At 42.5% G+C, this 17,773-nt stretch overlaps 1 protein-coding gene across 2 annotated transcripts in view; it reads left to right on the top strand.

Annotated features, from left to right (window-relative positions):
* Positions 1-229: 229 nt before the first annotated feature.
* The window catches only part of LAMA4 (laminin subunit alpha 4), a 144,278-nt gene continuing 126,734 nt past the window's right edge, over positions 230-17,773 (top strand). Inside the window, exon 1 of one of the 2 annotated variants that reach the window (XM_047732638.1) lies at positions 230-707. In XM_047732638.1, coding sequence (XP_047588594.1) covers positions 513-707 — 195 coding nt within the window. In that variant the 5' untranslated portion in view covers positions 230-512. The remainder of the gene's footprint in view (positions 708-17,773) is intronic. The other variant, XM_047732639.1, reaches the window with a different exon arrangement.

Raw genomic sequence — 17,773 nt, 5'->3', positions numbered from 1 at the left:
GGGAAAGGCCCAGAGCTCGGTGTGTGAAATGCCAGTTGGAGTGGGAGGGCCTAGAAGTGGAAGGTGAAAAGGGAGTGGTGCGAATGGATGTGAGGAGGAAGGCAGGACAGCGCAGCCCTCAGTCCCCACCCGCCCGGGACAGGAGGTGGCCGACGGGGCTCGCCCCAACCCCGTCTGCCTTTTGATGCTCAGCCTTAAGCTTCGTCCATCTATACGCCCTTCAGCCGGAGCCTCTGGGGAGAGAGAAAGCGAGAGAGAAAGTGAGAGAGGCAAACGGAGGGGGAAGAAGGAAAAGAGGAGGGAGAAGTGGGGAAGAGGGACTCCGGCTGCGCGCTCCCTCTCGGTTCTTGACAAAGTTGCTCCCCGGGCCGCCTTGACTTCCCGCATCTGGACACGGCGGAGGCCGGGAAGGAAGGGGAAGCGAGACACCGCCGCCCCACGGTGCGGGGGGGACCGACGAGGACAAGCCGCCGCCGAGTCCCAGGCAGGTCCTGCTGGATGTCAGCGGAGAGATGGCTGTGAGCTCAGCCGGGTGCTCAGTCCTGCCGCTGTGGCTCCTCTGGGGCGCTGCCTGCGCCGCCGCCGCGGCCGGGAACGACCACGCTTTTCCTTTTGACATTGAAGGGAGCTCAGCGGTCGGCAGACAAGACCCGCCCGAGGCCAGCGAGCCCCGCGTGGCTCCCGGAAGCCTGCCGCCTGCTGCCAAGGTACAGTGTCCCTGCCCTTGTCACCCTGCCGCGGCACCTGCGCGCCGTGGTCTGCGGGCGCCACTCTCCCGTCCCTGTCTCTCCCCCACTCTTTCCCTCCCCCATCCGCCTTAAGAGCTTCACCTGCACCAGGTCGGTTGCGAAACTTGAAGAGTTTTACTTGGTTCAGTTGGATTTGGACGTCATGCATTGCGAGTTGAGGCCTTGGAACATGTCACTGTTGAAACTAGCAGAAGTGCATGTGTCCTGTGTCCTCGGAGTGGGGCTGCTTAGACTCTCACCTGCGGCGGCAGTGACACTTCTGTGACTTTCTGCCACTCGCATGTGCCAAGAGAGTCATTTTTGTCAAGCCACAGCTCCTAATGCATGTGCTCTGTCCCTGGCTTCCTGCTCCTCTGTGATGTTGGGACAATAGAAACAATACTGCGGACCAATCCTTTTGGCATAAATCAAACAGAAGGTTCTCTGCCACGGGGGAGAGTGAGCGAGTGGCTGAGGGTGTTGGGATACTACAAAATCTGTTGGGAAGCTGCAGAGCTGATACTTGAAATAGACGGGAGCCATTATATTCCAGAAGCGAGAAGTTGTGATGAAAATCAAGCCCCATGCCAAAAGTTAAAATGATCAGGATATGATACCGATGATATGGTTATGCAAAGAGCTGCTGTTTGAATACCTTGTAATAGCTTTTATGTTGAAAGCACAACCAAAATATAGAAATTGGGTAAAGGAGAATGAATCCAGACTAAGTGATTTAAGAGTCCCCTGAGCCAAAATGGACAAGAGCATGTCCAGTGCGTGGGAGATGCTAAGTAGGAGGAAAATGAAGTCACCTAAGTTCATGGGAAAGGAAGGAGCAGTGGACCTAACATCACACACACACACACACACACACACACACACACACGCATACGCACACACACACACTATAGCTATGGTTCTAGCAGCTATAGAACCAAAGCAGTCATGTTGATTGACACCATTTCTAACAAGAACTGAAGTCTAGATTATTGCTATTAATCCTACTAATGATTAGTTGAACGGTAGTTCTTAATTATTATTACCAAAAGAAGGTCCATGAAGATGGTCCTCCTCCAGGAGTAAGCCACACCCATACCCCCCAAAAAAGAGGGACGGGAGGTAGGGCCAGAGCTTACCAACCTCCCACTGCAGTGCTAAAAGTAACCTCTATGTGAAAGAGGGGGACAGGCTTCTGCTCAGCTTTGTACTCCCAGGAGTGGGGAGAAGCCAGACCAGGAGAGTCACCAATCAGATGGCAGTGCTTCTCCACAGGCTGGGGATTAACCCCCCCAGGGAAGCATTATTTCCACCTGTTGCTTTGAGCATGGAGAGTCTCAGAATGAAATGCCCGAGAGTAGGGTTGCCCTTTTATTAAGATAAAATACAAGACATCTAATTAAATTTGAATTTCAGATAGCAACAAATAGATTCTTTTGTATATGTCTCAAATATTGTGCAGGATATATTTACAGTAAAAAAAATTATTATTTATCTGAAATTCAAACTTACCTAGGCATTCTGCATTTTTACCTGCTAATTTTAAAGAGATGGACACATATAACTTTTTGCAACACTCAAACCACAAAAAGTAAGAAAATAATTATTTGATTTTCAGGGAAACTTAAATTATTGTGGAGACCCTGAGTGATTTCTTATGTACTTATATGCTCAGTGAAATAATAGGAAGGCCGCACAGCAGAGTGTTTTGGGTGGCAGGCTTTGCACTCTGATGGTCCCAAGTTCAAGTTCCAAATTACCTGCTCCTTAGCTGAGGCAAAGTACAGATGCCCAAATAACAGAGAAAGAAGCTGAGGCTTAGAGAAAGTATTCATGCCTACTTCACACTTCCTAAGGTTACTGTAGAAATTAGCTAAAATATATACAGAAAGAATGCTTAATACAGTACTTGGTATAGCATAAATGCTTTATATGTTCTGAGTGTTACTATTAGTATAAACTACGCAGATGATTAAAAGAAACCCTTATTTGGGAATATTTCTCAGAACATTATTTTTATGGCACTATTTTACTTAATATTACTTTGTCTCTGCTTGTCTATATCTTTCCAACCAGAAAGAATGTCCTATAGTGGGTTGAATTTGTAATACTGTCAGAGTCTAATAGGTCTAGAATGCCAGTTGAGGCTTTTGGTTTAGGAAAACAGAAAGAAGCTATTAGTCATTCCAGAAGGGTCAAAGTATATGAAGTATAAAGGGTGGGATTGGAGTAATTACGTTCCCACTGCATAGTTTCACATAATACCTCCAGTTAGCCTGCGGTCCCATGGCGATGCCAGTGCCCCAGCATTTAGATTTCCCATGCTCTTTATAGCCAATAAGGAGACCATAAACCACATACATTCTGGAATGTAATAACTTGGTAGAGCCAGTTTACTGAATTGGTTCAGGAGACTGTATTTACATCTATAGACAGGGAGAGAACGGGACCATGGACACATATGACACAATATTCGTGGGAGGTTCGAGATGTGGATGGAGGGACATTCTAAAAATACATTTATGTTATTTGACTTGGATTTATATGAATGGTTATTCTTCAATTTTCCTTCAAAGTGAAGGAAGAAAAATACTAAGGCAAGCATGGGGCAGTGGGAGGTGCTTGGCTGATGGCCCTCCAAAGGCTCTCCCAAGCTCCTCAACAGCAAGGTTTGTACCCTCCCCACCCCTGGTTACCCAGCTCTGAACACGGACCCCGGTTTCCTGCACTGCAGTGCCCACTGTGAGTCAGGGAATCAAAGACTTCAAATGCACACTGAATAAAAGAATGAGGAACACTGGCCGACCAAGAAAGAAGGTCCCTCCTTTCCTTCTCAAGCCCAAACATCCCCCAGGATGCAAAGAGTTTGAAGAGCACCCACCAGTAACTTTGTGCTAATGGGTAGGATTTTCCCACCTTCTGATTTTTTATAAACAATTTCCTGAGTCCATTATTGCTGAGTTTATGGCAAAAACAATGATTCTCAGTAGGTGGGGGGTGGGCAAAGGGGAAACTGGGTACTTTCAAAAAAGCATATTCACTATTCTAATATTTTACATTTAAGAAAAGAAAATTTTGATCTTATCATACCCAAGCTAGCAAGTAAAACTAGGCAAAAGTCCTCTTAACCAATAGGGATATGCAAAAGAACTGGAGGGGGTACAGGGATGGAGACAGAACAGTCCCCAGGGAGAGGGTGTCAGAAAGTCCTTGGCAAGAAGGACAGTCTTGTCTGTCAAAAAGAAGCAGGCATTATATAAGGTCAAGAACACGAGGTTAGAGGTTGCCACTGTGTGGCTGGGAAGAAGTCCCACACAGAGACTCAGCAGAGTTGGGGTGGGGGGGCTCCGCTGGAGGGGCAGAGTGGGGGTGGGGGGGTCAAGTGTTGTTACTGCCTTTGGGAGATAATTGAGAAATTAAGGCAAATAAATGACAATATTGAGCGAACTTCTCTCAGAGAGGAAAACGGGAATTTACCTCCTGGTAACCTGACTGGGATTTGCTGTTGTTAGCTGCGCTAGGAGAAAATCAATGCCTCATGCACCGCATATGCCAAGGTACCCTGCCCTGGACACACTTACTTGCTGGCTTTTAAAAAGCACTATGAACTAGACTCATTCTGAGTAGCTTGTCTTCTAGACTTTTTTTATTGCTGGTACATTTTCCTGTGCTCCAATATAATGAGTGCCTTGCCACGAAAGGATTGCTGTATGTTTATTAAAAGGCAGCTTAGATCTCTTTGACTATCTTCATTCTTTTTCCTTATCTTGGGATCTTACATTGAAAAATGGCCCCATTGGGCGCCTGGGTGGCTCAGTGGGTTAAGCCTCTGCCTTTGGCTCAGGTCATGATCTCAGGGTCCTTGGATCGAGCCCTACATCGGGCTCTCTACTCGGTGGGAAGCCTGCTTCCCCCTCCCTCTCTGCCTGCCTCTCTGCCTACTTGTGATCTCTCTCTCTGTCAAATAAATAAATAAAATCTTAAAAAAAAAAAAGGAAAGGAAGGAAGGAAGAAAGAAAGAAAAGTAAAGAAAAATGGCCCCATTGAATCACATTAAGTCACTGGCCTGGGTCATCATTCTATACTGGGGTTCAACGGTGCATTTAGGCAACGTGAACCCCCACATGCAGCCATTAATCCCTTCACTCAGTATCATCCAACAAGCAGGTTTGGAGCCCTACCCCGTACAGAGCAAAAAGTAGGCACTGGGAAGGGCAGAAAGAAGGCAGAGTCATCTCCCTACCATCAGGGAGGAAGCAATCATAGAAAGAAAAATATGTACACAGCCACTCTATAAAGCAGAAGGAGTTAATCTGTAAGATTGGCTAGAAGCGGAAGGCCATGGGGGTAATGGGGAAAAAGATTACTCTTGAGTCAGATCAGTAGGACATAGTCGCCTACTCACCAAATACCAAAGAAGGTTCCTGGGAAACATTATTTTAGAAGGACTAAATATAGTAGTGGCAGTAGTAATAATAATAGCATGGCTTGTGGCACACGCTCATTGAGTATTTCCCAAGTGCCATACACCAGTCTAAGCTTTCTCCATGAATTATGTTGTTTTAAAACCTGCTAACAACTCAATGGGACTTGTATAGTTACTGTTTTATTTTGCAAACATGGAAACTGAGGCATAGAGCATTTGCCCAGGTATGCTACCTGGTAAGTGCCGCAGCTAGAAAGGAGTTTATAAAAGTAATTCATCTGTACAAGAGTATCTAGGAAAAAAGTGGTTAGGTAACTAGAACTATCTGTAGGCATAATTTCAGTAAACATTTTGGGAATTTCTTAAAATAAAGATATATAAAATGCCATTCAAAGACTATTTGTGCAATGCTTGCTAGATGAGTAGTGTATGTTGCATAAAATTTTAGGATTACCAAAGAACTGAGATAACTTCCTTTTCTGGAGCAGTCTGATAGCTACTTTTTAAACTACTCAAATAGGAAAGACAAAAAAATGTTCCTGATTTCTACAATGTCCCATAAAACGACATCTATTATCTTTTGTAATACTCATTAGTGAAATTTATACCCATTTTATAGATGACCGAATTAAGGTTTGGAGATGGTTTAGTACCTTGTCCAAGGTTTCCAAATCCCATTCTCTTTTTCCAGTGTATCCCTGAGTCTCCTTTCTAGATTTTTTTTAACTCTAGAGTTTTCTTGTATTCCATTTTCCTTTTATAAGTATATTCTAGTGTGTTTCCTCTACATGATGCTCGTCTACGTTAGAAGCTCCTGATTTAGGTTAATAGGGAGAGAATTCAGAACAGCACCACCTACAGGAATATATGGCCTATCTTACAGAATTTTTATTAAAAAGCTGGAAAATAAATTCTATTTGCTGTAGTTCCAGAGTTCTTGGATTTAACCATAAGTTCTGCTTGTTTGTTTGTTTTATTGTGGTAAAATATCTATAACATAAATTTTTCATTTTAACCATTTTTAAGCGGCGTTCGGTACTTTCACACTGTTATGCAATCATTACCACCATACATCTCCAAAACTTTTTCATCTTCCTAAACTGAAACTCAATACCCATTAAACAATAACTCCCCATACCCTCTTCCCCAGACCCTGGCAACCATCATGGCACTTTCTGTTTCTATGAATATTACAATAATAGATACTTTGTGTAGGTGGAACCTACAATATTTGTTCTTTTGTGCCTGGCTTATTTCACTTACCATCATGTCTTTAAGGTTCATCCGTGTTGTAGTGTGTGTCCTAAATTTCATTACTTTTTAAGGCTGAAGAATACTCTACCTTATGTACAGATCACACTTTGCTCACCCATTTATCTGTTGAGGGACATTTGGGTTGCTTCTAGCTTTCAGCTTCTGTGAATAGTGTCACTCTATCCATTAGTGTACACATACTTGTTTTGGGTTTCTGCTTTCCGTTTTTTGGGGTATATACCCAGAAGTGGAAACGCTGATCATATGGTTCAGGAAAAAAACTAAAACTTGGATTCTTATAGAGGCCAAGAAAAACATTATTGGGCAGTGAAAGGAACACACCCTGGGATTGACTAAGGCCAAAGGAACAGGAGAAAGGTTGTCTCATCCAGAAAGACAGCCACCTCTATGTTGCCAGGTCTTCTGTTATTTTGTTTGTTTTTGTTTTGTTTTGTTTTTTTTTTCCCAAGAGAAAACAGAATCTGGATTCTTAGGTAAAACTGCTGACTCAATTTTTTTTTAAATACTTTGTGGGATGTACATCTGATGGCCCCATTCAGCCCAAGGGCTGCTTATTTGCAGTCTCTGCTTAACAACATTTGAAATTCACCTTTCATCAAAGGTACAATGTGGGCGTCTAGCCAGACAGATGTGCTATGAATTCAACTCCACCACAACTCTAGCTGTTTGACTGAACAAATTAGTCCATCCTTCAGAGGCTCAGCTTGTTTGATTGTCGAATGAACAGAAATGTATTTGCCTTGCAAGACTGTTAAAGTAAAATGTGTGAGCTGTCTCCCAAAGTCTGCCTTCGTTCCCTGTCTCTTCAGCACCTCTGTCCTCACTTCTTTTCTTCCACTATTTTTACCTATCTGCAAGTTAAGATTTGTTTTATCAGTTTGTTTTTATCTAAATTTGTGCTTCTTTATCTAAATTTGATTACTTCTAGCTTTTCCTTACAAACGTGCTGATTATCCAACACTGGAGAAGAAGGAGACTGTAGTTTAACTTTTGTAATTTTTGTATCCCTAATGATTCTGTAAACATACCCTTTCATATGATGACTAACATAGCATAATAAAAAAAATTTTTTTTAAGAAAAAAAATTAAATAAATAATTTAAATAAAATTAACATAGCCTTTCATCAGTGATAGGATGATCTGAGCAGTAAAGAGAAATGAATAAGTTTTTCTAAAGCCCCCTCAAAGCTAAACAAAAACCCCATCATTGCTATGACAAGGTCTTTTTTTTTTCTTTCACCATTAAATTCTCAAATCTGATTTGTCATAGGTTTTTGAAATATGTAATGCTAAAAACACTTCTCTCCTTTTGGGTTTTTCCTTGCTCCAAGTAACCATATAAATACAATGATGACCAGACATAATTTTGAGGCATTTGATTGATTAGAAACCACTAAAATCAGACTACCAGTACATTATTGAGTTCCAAAAGTTGGCATTTCCAAACAATGACTTATTTGTTTTCTGGAACCAGTAAATCTGCTGGTTCATTGAGATGTAGTGACCACAGAGAAGTATATTTAAATATCTACTCCAGCATTTGCCGAAGAGAAGCATTCTTTTTTCAACTGTTTTCTTTTTTGCTCCTAATGTGGTAAAGTTAAATTCTGGGAAATGGTTTACTAAGGGGAAGCTTAGCCACAGATGTTTGTAATTCCAACTTAAGTTTCCCATCAAAGTCTTAATGAAATTCAGCTGCCAGCAGCTCAGCTCTGAATCTGAGTCTTTTTATCATGAGAAATTTGGGGAAAATAGCATTCCAAGGTTGAATGGTAGTGGGAAAATGTCCATATTCAAGCCCAAATCCCCTGCATAAAGAAAAAAAAAAAATACGTAAGGAAACAAATTCTGTTTTCCAAAAAGAGGAGAGAGGAGTGGTCAGACATATTTTGAGTAATATGCAATTTGACCCTCTCTTCACTTCCAGGACTTTCTTAGTTTGTGTGTTGTGTTTCGGAAGAAGCTAAAGATTCAGTGTTTACCTAAGTGGAGTGGAGTACCTACATTAAATGGCTCCATGAGAACTGATGCGCCGGAGAGATCTCATACCACCAACAGCTGCATGAGCACAGATCTCTCGCAGACCAGACCAGTAATTCACGTCGTATACTCCAGCTAAAAGGACCCTTGCGTGCAGTATAGGCTTTGTGCATGTGTGTTTATTTTGAAATCATGCCCTCCATTAGTTGAAGTGGCATGATTACTTCAAAGGAAATTAGGGAGTCTAGAGATCAGAGATGTCTTCAGTAAAACTGGCCTCAGAGGTGACTAGGTACATGCAGTCATGTTGTCTGTTTACATAGCGAATTGCAACGTGTCCTTCTGCACTACACACAGCTCTGTAAAGCCAAAGGAATGTGTACTAGAGACTCCGGCAGAAGGCAAGAGAAATGCCTGATGAGCCTCAGACCGTGGGACACTAGGGCTATGAAACCCTCTAGAATGACAGCAAGAGCCAGAACACACATTGGGGATCCGTGGCTTAAAACTGCGGCTGGACTCTTCTTCCACAGTAGTTATTCCGCGATGCCTTTCAAGCTTCAAGGCCACACAGGGTATGTTTCCCCCTTAAGGAACAGTGATACGATTTAACAAGCTAAGAGTGCCCTAAATGTAACCTCTCTTCCTGCTGAAAGGCCATGAGTCCTGGGAGCGGCAGAGTGATTCTGTCATCTGTGATTCTGTCAATTCCCAGGCACAGGTGAGGTGCCAAACGTGTGTTATTTGGAGACTGAACAGAGTCTGAATGCCTGGAGATGAGCCAGTGTTTGCGGTGCATAAATAATTGCCTCATTCTGTATTGTTCCCTTGGAACTGTTGTCTGTCATGATCAATGCCAGGAGACACCGTGCAATTCCAGCTATAAGAGTCAAGCCCGGAAGCCCCTACTGCAGCCCAGAATTCAGCATAAAGGAGGCCTGTGTGAATGCAGAGCCAGTGGTGTTTATTATTGGATGGATAACTCTATTCTACCTTGTGGTGCAAACCGTAAATATCAAAGAGATCATAGAACGTTAGAGCTAGAAAGAGAGTTTAGAGATTTGGCCTTCTCATTTTGGAGATAAGGAAACGGAATCTCGGGTGAGAGGCAGTTGAGGATAAAAAGCTCATTCATTAGCAGCAGTGGCAGGAGCTCTGTCTCTGACTTCCAGCCTTATACTCTTTGAAATTGTTTCAATAGACTTGGTATATATATATGTATATCATATATATCTATATATATCTTAAAGATATGCATATCTTTAAGAGAAAAATTGTTTGCTTCTAATATACTATTATTCACTTTACTCTTTATGGTTTCTATTTATAAGAGAAATGGTCTGTAGGAGAGTCTCATGGAATTCAGTGTAGTGGGATAACTCCTGGAATGTAAGTCTAGAACCAACTTCTGCTTCTTGGCCGTACCACCAACAACCAGATCACCTCACCTTTACCAGTCAGGGGAACCTGGACAAGTCCCTTCACCTCCTGGGTCCTCAATGTCTACAGTTTAAAAAAAGTAAATCAAAATAAGCAAACAAAAACAAGGTCATTTCTAACAACAAAATTCTAGAATTATCTCATAAATAGATCAGAACTTATGCTAGTTGAGAGGAAGCTGGCTTAAGCAAAGAATCACTCAGAGTCACAATGGCTGTCCTAGTTAGAACCCCAAGTCTGAGGAGCCTAGAGCCTGAGGGAAACACAGGGTCCTGATCTGGGGGTGGGGGTAGGGAGGTTTTGGTGGGTCTTTCTCCTGCTTCCAACAACTCCATGTGTGGGTCTAAGAGTGGCCGCAGGACAGAGCACCAGCCCAGCCGCAGTCAGTCATGAGACTTTCCAAGGTGACATACCGAGGTCTGATGAATGCCAGTGGTCCCCCACACCTAGGTTCCTGCGTGCTGCCACCTGCCCCATCCAGACCCTTCAGGATGACCCTAAACTGAAACTCTACACAGAGACACAAGGAAGGATGACATTGGAAGAAACAAGGGACATGGAGAAGGGGGGGGAGGCCTATGTCCTCGCATCTCGTAACAGTTAAGGGACACATGACTAAGTCCAGAGAGGAGAATGTATTTTCACTCAGTGCCAAAGGAAAGGAAAGTTGACGATGGACTCTTGATTCGTTGTAAACATCAGCTGAAATCACTGGGTCGCTGGTGCATAGCACAGCTGTCGAAAGAGTCTTCACCATCAGGTCAAGAGGAGGCCTGACTTGATAACCTGCTCTAGGCCGGGCAGAACGTGACCTTTGGAAGCAAATATTTTCAGGGACCTTTCTGAAAGTCAGAATCACCAGGGTGTGAGGGACCGTGGTGGGTAAACGCCCTCGTGGTGGCTGGCTTCGGGGAACAGGGGTCTGGGGCAGGGGGGGACAGGCATCCAGATCACTGTAACCCAAAGTGCGGCCCGAGGAAGGCGGCGTCTGGCGGAGCCTGGCCTTGGGGCTGCTGACTCTCAGTTGCACCCCAGAATCAGAACGCGCATTTTCACCAGACTCCCAGGTTGTTCCCGTGCACATGAAGGTAGGAGATGTGGAGCCTCTCAAAGGCAGCTGGGCTTGAATTTTAATGGACTTAGAGGAAATTGAGAATCCAGAAAAGGGAAGCTTTTTTCATGTAACTACGGGGAGGCCTAAAATAGAAACCCAGATCAGGGCTGCGTGAGGCTAGGAAGAGGGCTCACAGCCCACACAGGTAGCCCCTGCCCTGAAACGCTGCCCTATAGAATAAAAAAACAAGTTCAAAGCCAAGGGCTGTTTCTGGGAATGCGGAGAAGCTGAAACCGTGGCCCACACACCATTAGGTGCTCAGGAAAGGGTTTTATGAACTGATAGGGAAGGTTGCCTACTTCCCGACACCCTTAGCCTAGAAACGGGACCCTGGAGACTCTTTATCCTTGAGGGAAAGGGAGGGGAGGCAGGGGAAGAATTTACTTGTGTCATCTGTTTCAAAATAGGGTGTTGCTCAGACTCTTCAGGAAATAGTGGAATTGTAATGTTCCCCTTGCTGATAAGGGAAGCTTTCTAATTCAGGATAATGTGTCTTGAGGGAGTGAGAAGTGTGGTCTTTGTCGTAGGCTAGAAAAATGCTGTTCAGAGACACGGTAGAGCTAGTTCCACTAAATGAAAATTGTCAAGACTAATGCTCCAGCAGATCCTTTCCTACAGGGACTAAGATCTGCAGGGAAGGGCTCTTGAGAAGGGCTCTGTGTCTCTCCTGTATCAGACGGGGCATCTGCCTCCTCCTAGAAGAATCCTGATGTCCTCAATGCAGCCTCAGCCCCAAGGGGGGATGTTTTATAAAAGCCATGAACCCCTTTGTGACAGCTAACTGGCTGATTTCAAAGAGTCTTTTAGCTTTAACTCTTAAGCATTTGATAAGCACTTACTGTGTCCTAGGCATTGTTTGAGGCATTTTATGCGTATTATTAATTCATTTATTCCTCATAATATAAGGAAAAAGACACTACCATTAGTACCATTTGACACATAGGGAAACTGAGTCACCTAGAAGTTGATTAACATGTTCCAGATCACAGCTTAGAATCTGACTCCAAGTTCACCATCTTTATCCTATACCGACCTTCTGACGTCAGTGTTTCTAAATCTCAGAGTACAGACAGCAGCTCAATTAAGAAGGGTCCCAGCATCATCCAGGAATGCCAGAGAGGTCTTAGTAGTTGTCAGGTCTATAAAGAATACTTAAATTACTGGTATGTGTATATTTTGGATTTTTTTTTTTTTTTTAGTTAGAAAGTAAACTGACATCATCACTTCAGTAACAATGAGAGGTTCTTCTTTGGACATAATAGAAATAAAAATTGACATAATTTCTGAATATGTACGTTTTCATGTTTCACCAGCTAATGGAAGCATTGATCATTTCAGTGGGATCCTGAGTTTACCTTGCGGATCTACAACTGAAAAGAACTCGGTAGAAGGATAAGGCAAGAAACCGAAACGTGGTAAAAGCAGGACCTTGGAGGAAATGATTAGAAGAACTAGGTCAGTCATAGAAAACCAAGTGAAGGTTTAGAAACAGTTTACCTTTTAAAAATTTTCATTATAAATGGCAATATTAAAAAGGAGTTTAGCAACAGAAAGGATTCAAATCAGACCTAAAAGAAACATGAGCTATTAACTCCTTTCCTAGAAAACAACATGTCTGAAAAAAGGGAGTTATTCATTCAGCACGAAAGGTTTAAGAACCAAGTGCTGAGAACACCATCAAGCCACGGACGGGTCCATCTGGAACAGACCCTGGTGGTCTCTGCCTTCCTGGACTAGGAGAAGAGCTGTATTAGTAGTCACGGGAAATGCGTTGTTACCCTGGGAGAACGGAAGGTACAACATTAGTGTCCCCCCAAATTTTCATACTCAAGAATGTCTACTCTTTCTCCTATTCCTCTGGCCTCATGTTTTGAAATAGGTTGCCTGTTGTATTCGTTTTCTAGAGCTGCCATAACAAAATGCCATGGACTGGAAGGCTTACATAATAGAAACTTATTTTCTCACAGCTCTGGAGGCCAGAAGTCCAAGATCAAGCGGCCATCAGGGTTAGTTTATGGTAAATCCTCTCTTCCTAGTTCACAAGTGGCCACCTTCTCTCTGGCGCCTCGCCTGCCCTTTATTCTGTGGATGTGCAGAGAGGGAGAGAGCTCTCTAGGGTGTCTCCCTCTTGCATAAAGGCACCAGTCTGTCAGGCCTTACCCTTAAGACCTTAGATAACCTTTATTACCTTCCAATGGGCCCTATCTCTACACAGAGTCACATTGGGCATTAGAGCATCAACATAGGACTTCGCAGGAGACATAATTGAGTCCACAACACCTACCAAGTGAAGTGTGCTAAGCAATAACTCATTGTTAATGGGACAAATTACTTAATAACTTCAAAAGAGAGCTTCTAATAAAATAAGATAATCAGTATTACATTCAGCCAAAAGCATAAACACACACAAAAATTTCCCATTTCGTATTAGTTGTACATGTCTTATGAGTGTGTCATAATTAATGTTAAGTAGATATTTTGAAATAAGGAAATAGTATGTCAGGGTCTATATTGCCATCCTGCATGCCTTAGGTGTCCAAGGACCTTTGATTGATCAGCCTCAATATCTTGGCTCTCTTATTTTTAGAAAAGTTCCTGCTACTTCAGTGAGTACCATGTATGTCACCAAGACAAATAAAACACAGTCAAAGAGATGAAACAAGTACACCAGTAGTGTAATACAGCAAAATTGATATGTTACAAAAACTCTTCAAGGGTATAGAAGAAAGAATCATTCCTGGTGGGAAGCTCACAGGTGACATCATGGGAGAGCTGGCCTTTGAGTTAAATCTTAAAACTGAGGGAAATTCAAGGGGAGGGCACAGGATGAGTAAAGACAAAAGACATGGGTTTCTTCTAGAAAGACATAGAGTCTCAGCTGGTAGGACTACACAACAGGGAGCCATTGAAGATTGAAGAGTAGAAAAGAAAATCCATGAGAGTTGTGCTTCCAGATCAACATTAATCTGGAAATAGGCTATTGGATGCATTGGACAGGAGGCAGCCGAGAGTCTGGAGTCAGAATCGCCTTTGTTGTGCATTGGCAATTATCCAGGAGAGAGCGAGAAGGGCCTGGATTTGAATGGCGGCTGTAGTCCGAAAAGGACAGAATAGATGCTGTGGTCATTGCAGAGATTCTATGATGATGAATGTTTGCTGTATGTTTGGAGAGCAAGAGTGAGAGGGAAGTCAGAAGTGCTGCTCATGTTTGTAGAGATGCATTACATCAGGGGAAGAAAATCTCTGTGAAGACGTTTTAACATAAGACCTACTACAACAGTGACTTTCAAGCTGAGACTTTACCAAAATGCCCTGGGTATAATTGGGGGGGAGGGAAGTTGGGGCTTTGCTTCCTTCGGCCGGAGCATCTTCTTTTTTTTTTTTTTTTTAAATCTGTTTTATAGGTGAATTCCACACGATATTTCACAGGGAACAAAAAGGAGACTGCTACTCTAACATGTTTGAGAATCACTTGGCTGAGGGCTTCCACGCTGATATTCCAAAGCATGACAGTTCTCCAAAATGTTATCCCAAATCTTGTTCCCATCCATGTCTCCTATGCCGCTGCCCAATGGTGCACACCTCGGGGCCGGCCAGCCTGCTGCTTGTGCAGAACCCCTGACCTGCTGGCTCCTCCAAAGCAGCCTGCTGAATGATCAGGAGCTCGAAATCTCCAAACAATTGATACTCCTCTGAGGGTTATTTTTATGCTTCCTGTTCCTTGTCTGAAGATATTTTTGGCCCCTTCTTAGGAAATAAGGAAATTCCTCTGTTGTCTCGGTTATTACCTGGGGGTGCTGAGGAAAACAAACAAAGGAGTTTTGGAAAGAGGATACGGTGGTAGTGAGAAGACCAGCGAACTGGTATCTTTTGATCCTCACAGGAATGGTCAGATGTTTGCTCGGCTGCTTTTTTTTTTTAATCCAATTATTCCATTGCCATAAACATCATCTTCTTCCAAACTACAGTTTCTAACCTACACTCTGAGCTTAAAAAAAGATGGTTCTTACTTAGTCTTACTATTCCCTCCCTCCACACACTATTGGACCCATCTGTGGTCCTTTGTCTCCAAAGATCAAAATGTCTCCACATGAATGTTATGTTTATGAAAAGGGAGAAAAATAAATGTTAAAAAACGTACTTTATCTTCACTTTATCACTTGATTAAAAATAGTGATACCTTAAGAATTTCACAGTGTCATGAAGGCAAACTTCAGCCTGTTTTGTTTAGGACGTATATGCAGAACATGGAGGGAGAATTGATCTTCCAATGAGTTAGGAAAGCTCTCTGTATCTCTCATCCCATAACTTCAAGAGTTCGGCTTTTAAAAAGCTATTGATAGGGGCGCCTGGGTGGCTCAGTCGGTTAGTCCACTGCCTTCACCTCAGGTCATGATCCTGGGGTCCTGGGATCGAGCCCCACATCAGGTTCCTTGCTGAGCAGGGAGACTGCTTCTTCCCTTCCTGCCATTCCCCTGCTTGATTTGCTCTCTCGCTCTCTCTCTCTCTGTCAAATAAATAAATAAGCTTAAAAAATAAATAAAAATAAAAACTTATTGATATTAGGGGCATCTGGCTGGCTCAGTCAGAGGAATGTGAGACTCTTGATCTTGGGGTCATGAGTTCAAGCCTCACATTGGGTGTAGAGATTACAAAGAAAAATAAATAAGCTTAAAAAAAAGGCTATTGATAGAGGACAGATGTTATTCACAACTGCCATGTATTGGATTTCCAATGACTACTAACTCAAATAAAAAATAATGTTAACACTGACAAAGCTTCCATGGTTTACTAGGCTTATCCCTACATATTTCCACCTTTATTCCTTGCAGCCATGTTACAAACCAGGCAGGCCAGGCATTACTGATCTAATTTACAGAAACATGGAGATGTCAAATGATTTTTCCAAAGCGTCATAGCAATTAACCTTACTGAGACCAAAGAAAATTTTATGCAATTATAGACTGTGGAGATGGAAGAGCCTAGGAATCATTAAACCGCTAATGACATTGAAAGAGAAGGAAACCAGAGCCAAAACTTGAGTCACTTCCTCAAGGTCCCACACCAGGTTTCTAGACCTGGGGCCAGAACCAACTTTTCTGACCCTTGGAACAGTCCTCTTGTCCTGCACCAAAGCGTGGATGCCATCACCAGAACCAAGACGAGGGATGAGGAACACCTGGTGACCCGTGAGTCGGGACATGAAAGTTGCTGGATCAGACAAAAGCATATCCATGTTTACTTTCTTATTATGTCTTATGCCACCACATACGCCTTAGTCCTGAGTAATTTAAGTACTATAATATTAGAAGTTCTCTTTGGCTTTTGATCATGGTACTTATCCCAATTTTGAATTTAATTTATAACCATATCATTCATACCTTTTCTTTCATTTCAGAGATTTTTGCCTCATTGGGCTTTTGGCCCCTTAAATTATCACCTGTGCTTAGAAAGAAGTCTTTCAAGTGCAAGATTTCAGAATTTCTGGCTAGCGTTTTCTGATGGTCATAAAAAATAAACAGCACATCCTGGATCTTAAAAGAAAGGAAGAAAGAAAGAAAGAAAGAAAGAAAGAAAGAAAGAAAGAAAGAAAGAAAGAAATCTATTTCAAAAATGAACAATGACCCTTTTGTTTCAAAACAATTGAAGAGCTAATTTTAAAAATTCCCAGACCACATCGTGTCTGCCATTCCCCCTGCAACACGATCATCATTCAGGTTTCCACATGACTTTAAGAAATTCCCCTGTCATGAAATAAAACAATAGTAACATGAGAAATTAACAAGGAAAATGAAATGTGGGAGAGCACCGAAGTGCTCTCCTCTGGCAGTCACACTCCCAGAACCTGCCTCGCCCGCTTTGGAACAGTTGAGAGTTTCAGCCTCCCCACTTCATTAATACCCGTTTTTCAAATAAAGTCTGCCAATGTCCAGCAGAACTGCAGTTGGTGAAATCCAGGGACTATCCTATGTGTGGTATCTGCTCTGATGTGCCCTGACTCTAATAACGAGTGTTTCAGGGGTTGGAGCAGCACCTGTGGTCAGCAAAATAGGAGTGTGTACGGGAGGCAGGACAGTTCGTAACTGCTGCCCACTCTGTGGTCCGTTTTCCAAATGGCGGGTGTTGTCATCCCACGTCTTCTCCCCTGGTCTTTGATGTGAGGAGGAGCCTCAGTATGGTGAGAGTGATACTGTATTTAAGGTGATACAAATATTTTTGTGGGGTTAGAGGAATAATCTTTATGGGGGAAGTATAATGTTCTTTGTAGGGTGTTAAAAATCTCTTGGTTTTATTGAAGGGGTGGATTCTTATTACTCTCAAAGAGTATTTGTGATGATTTTGTCAGGTGAAGCATATTTTTCCTGTGACCTGTGTCAAATGTTCAGTGAAAATAACCATTTAGGGGTTTGGGGTTGTTTTTTGTTTGTTTGTTTTTTTCCTGTAGAACATCTTTTCGTCTGCTCTTCCATTTTAATTATTCTGAAAGCTAACAAGTCTGGGACTCTTTTTTTAGTTTTAGGACATTATATCTTCATCTCAGATAATCTAAACTGTGTTTTGATTTTCCTTTGATTACAATCTCTCTCCTTTTTTTTAATCTGCTAACATAAGCTCATATTTGACTAGAAGATTTTCTTTCTCCTCAAGTTCATGAGTCAGCATAGATTTCCTTCAAGCATAGTTCAAATCATCTAAGAAATTCACAGACTTCAAAAAGGAAAAAAAAAAAACTGAAATAGTAGTTGAGGCCTTAAATGAGGATGGTTTTCTGCTCTATTTCAACTGCTCAGAGACCAGGCTATTAACAACAGA

The sequence above is a fragment of the Lutra lutra genome, chromosome 6, assembly GCF_902655055.1.
Source record: "Lutra lutra chromosome 6, mLutLut1.2, whole genome shotgun sequence".
In the NCBI taxonomy this organism is placed as follows: domain Eukaryota; kingdom Metazoa; phylum Chordata; class Mammalia; order Carnivora; family Mustelidae; genus Lutra; species Lutra lutra.
Note: the sequence above shows the minus strand (reverse complement) of the source record. Positions and strands in the feature narration are given on the sequence as shown.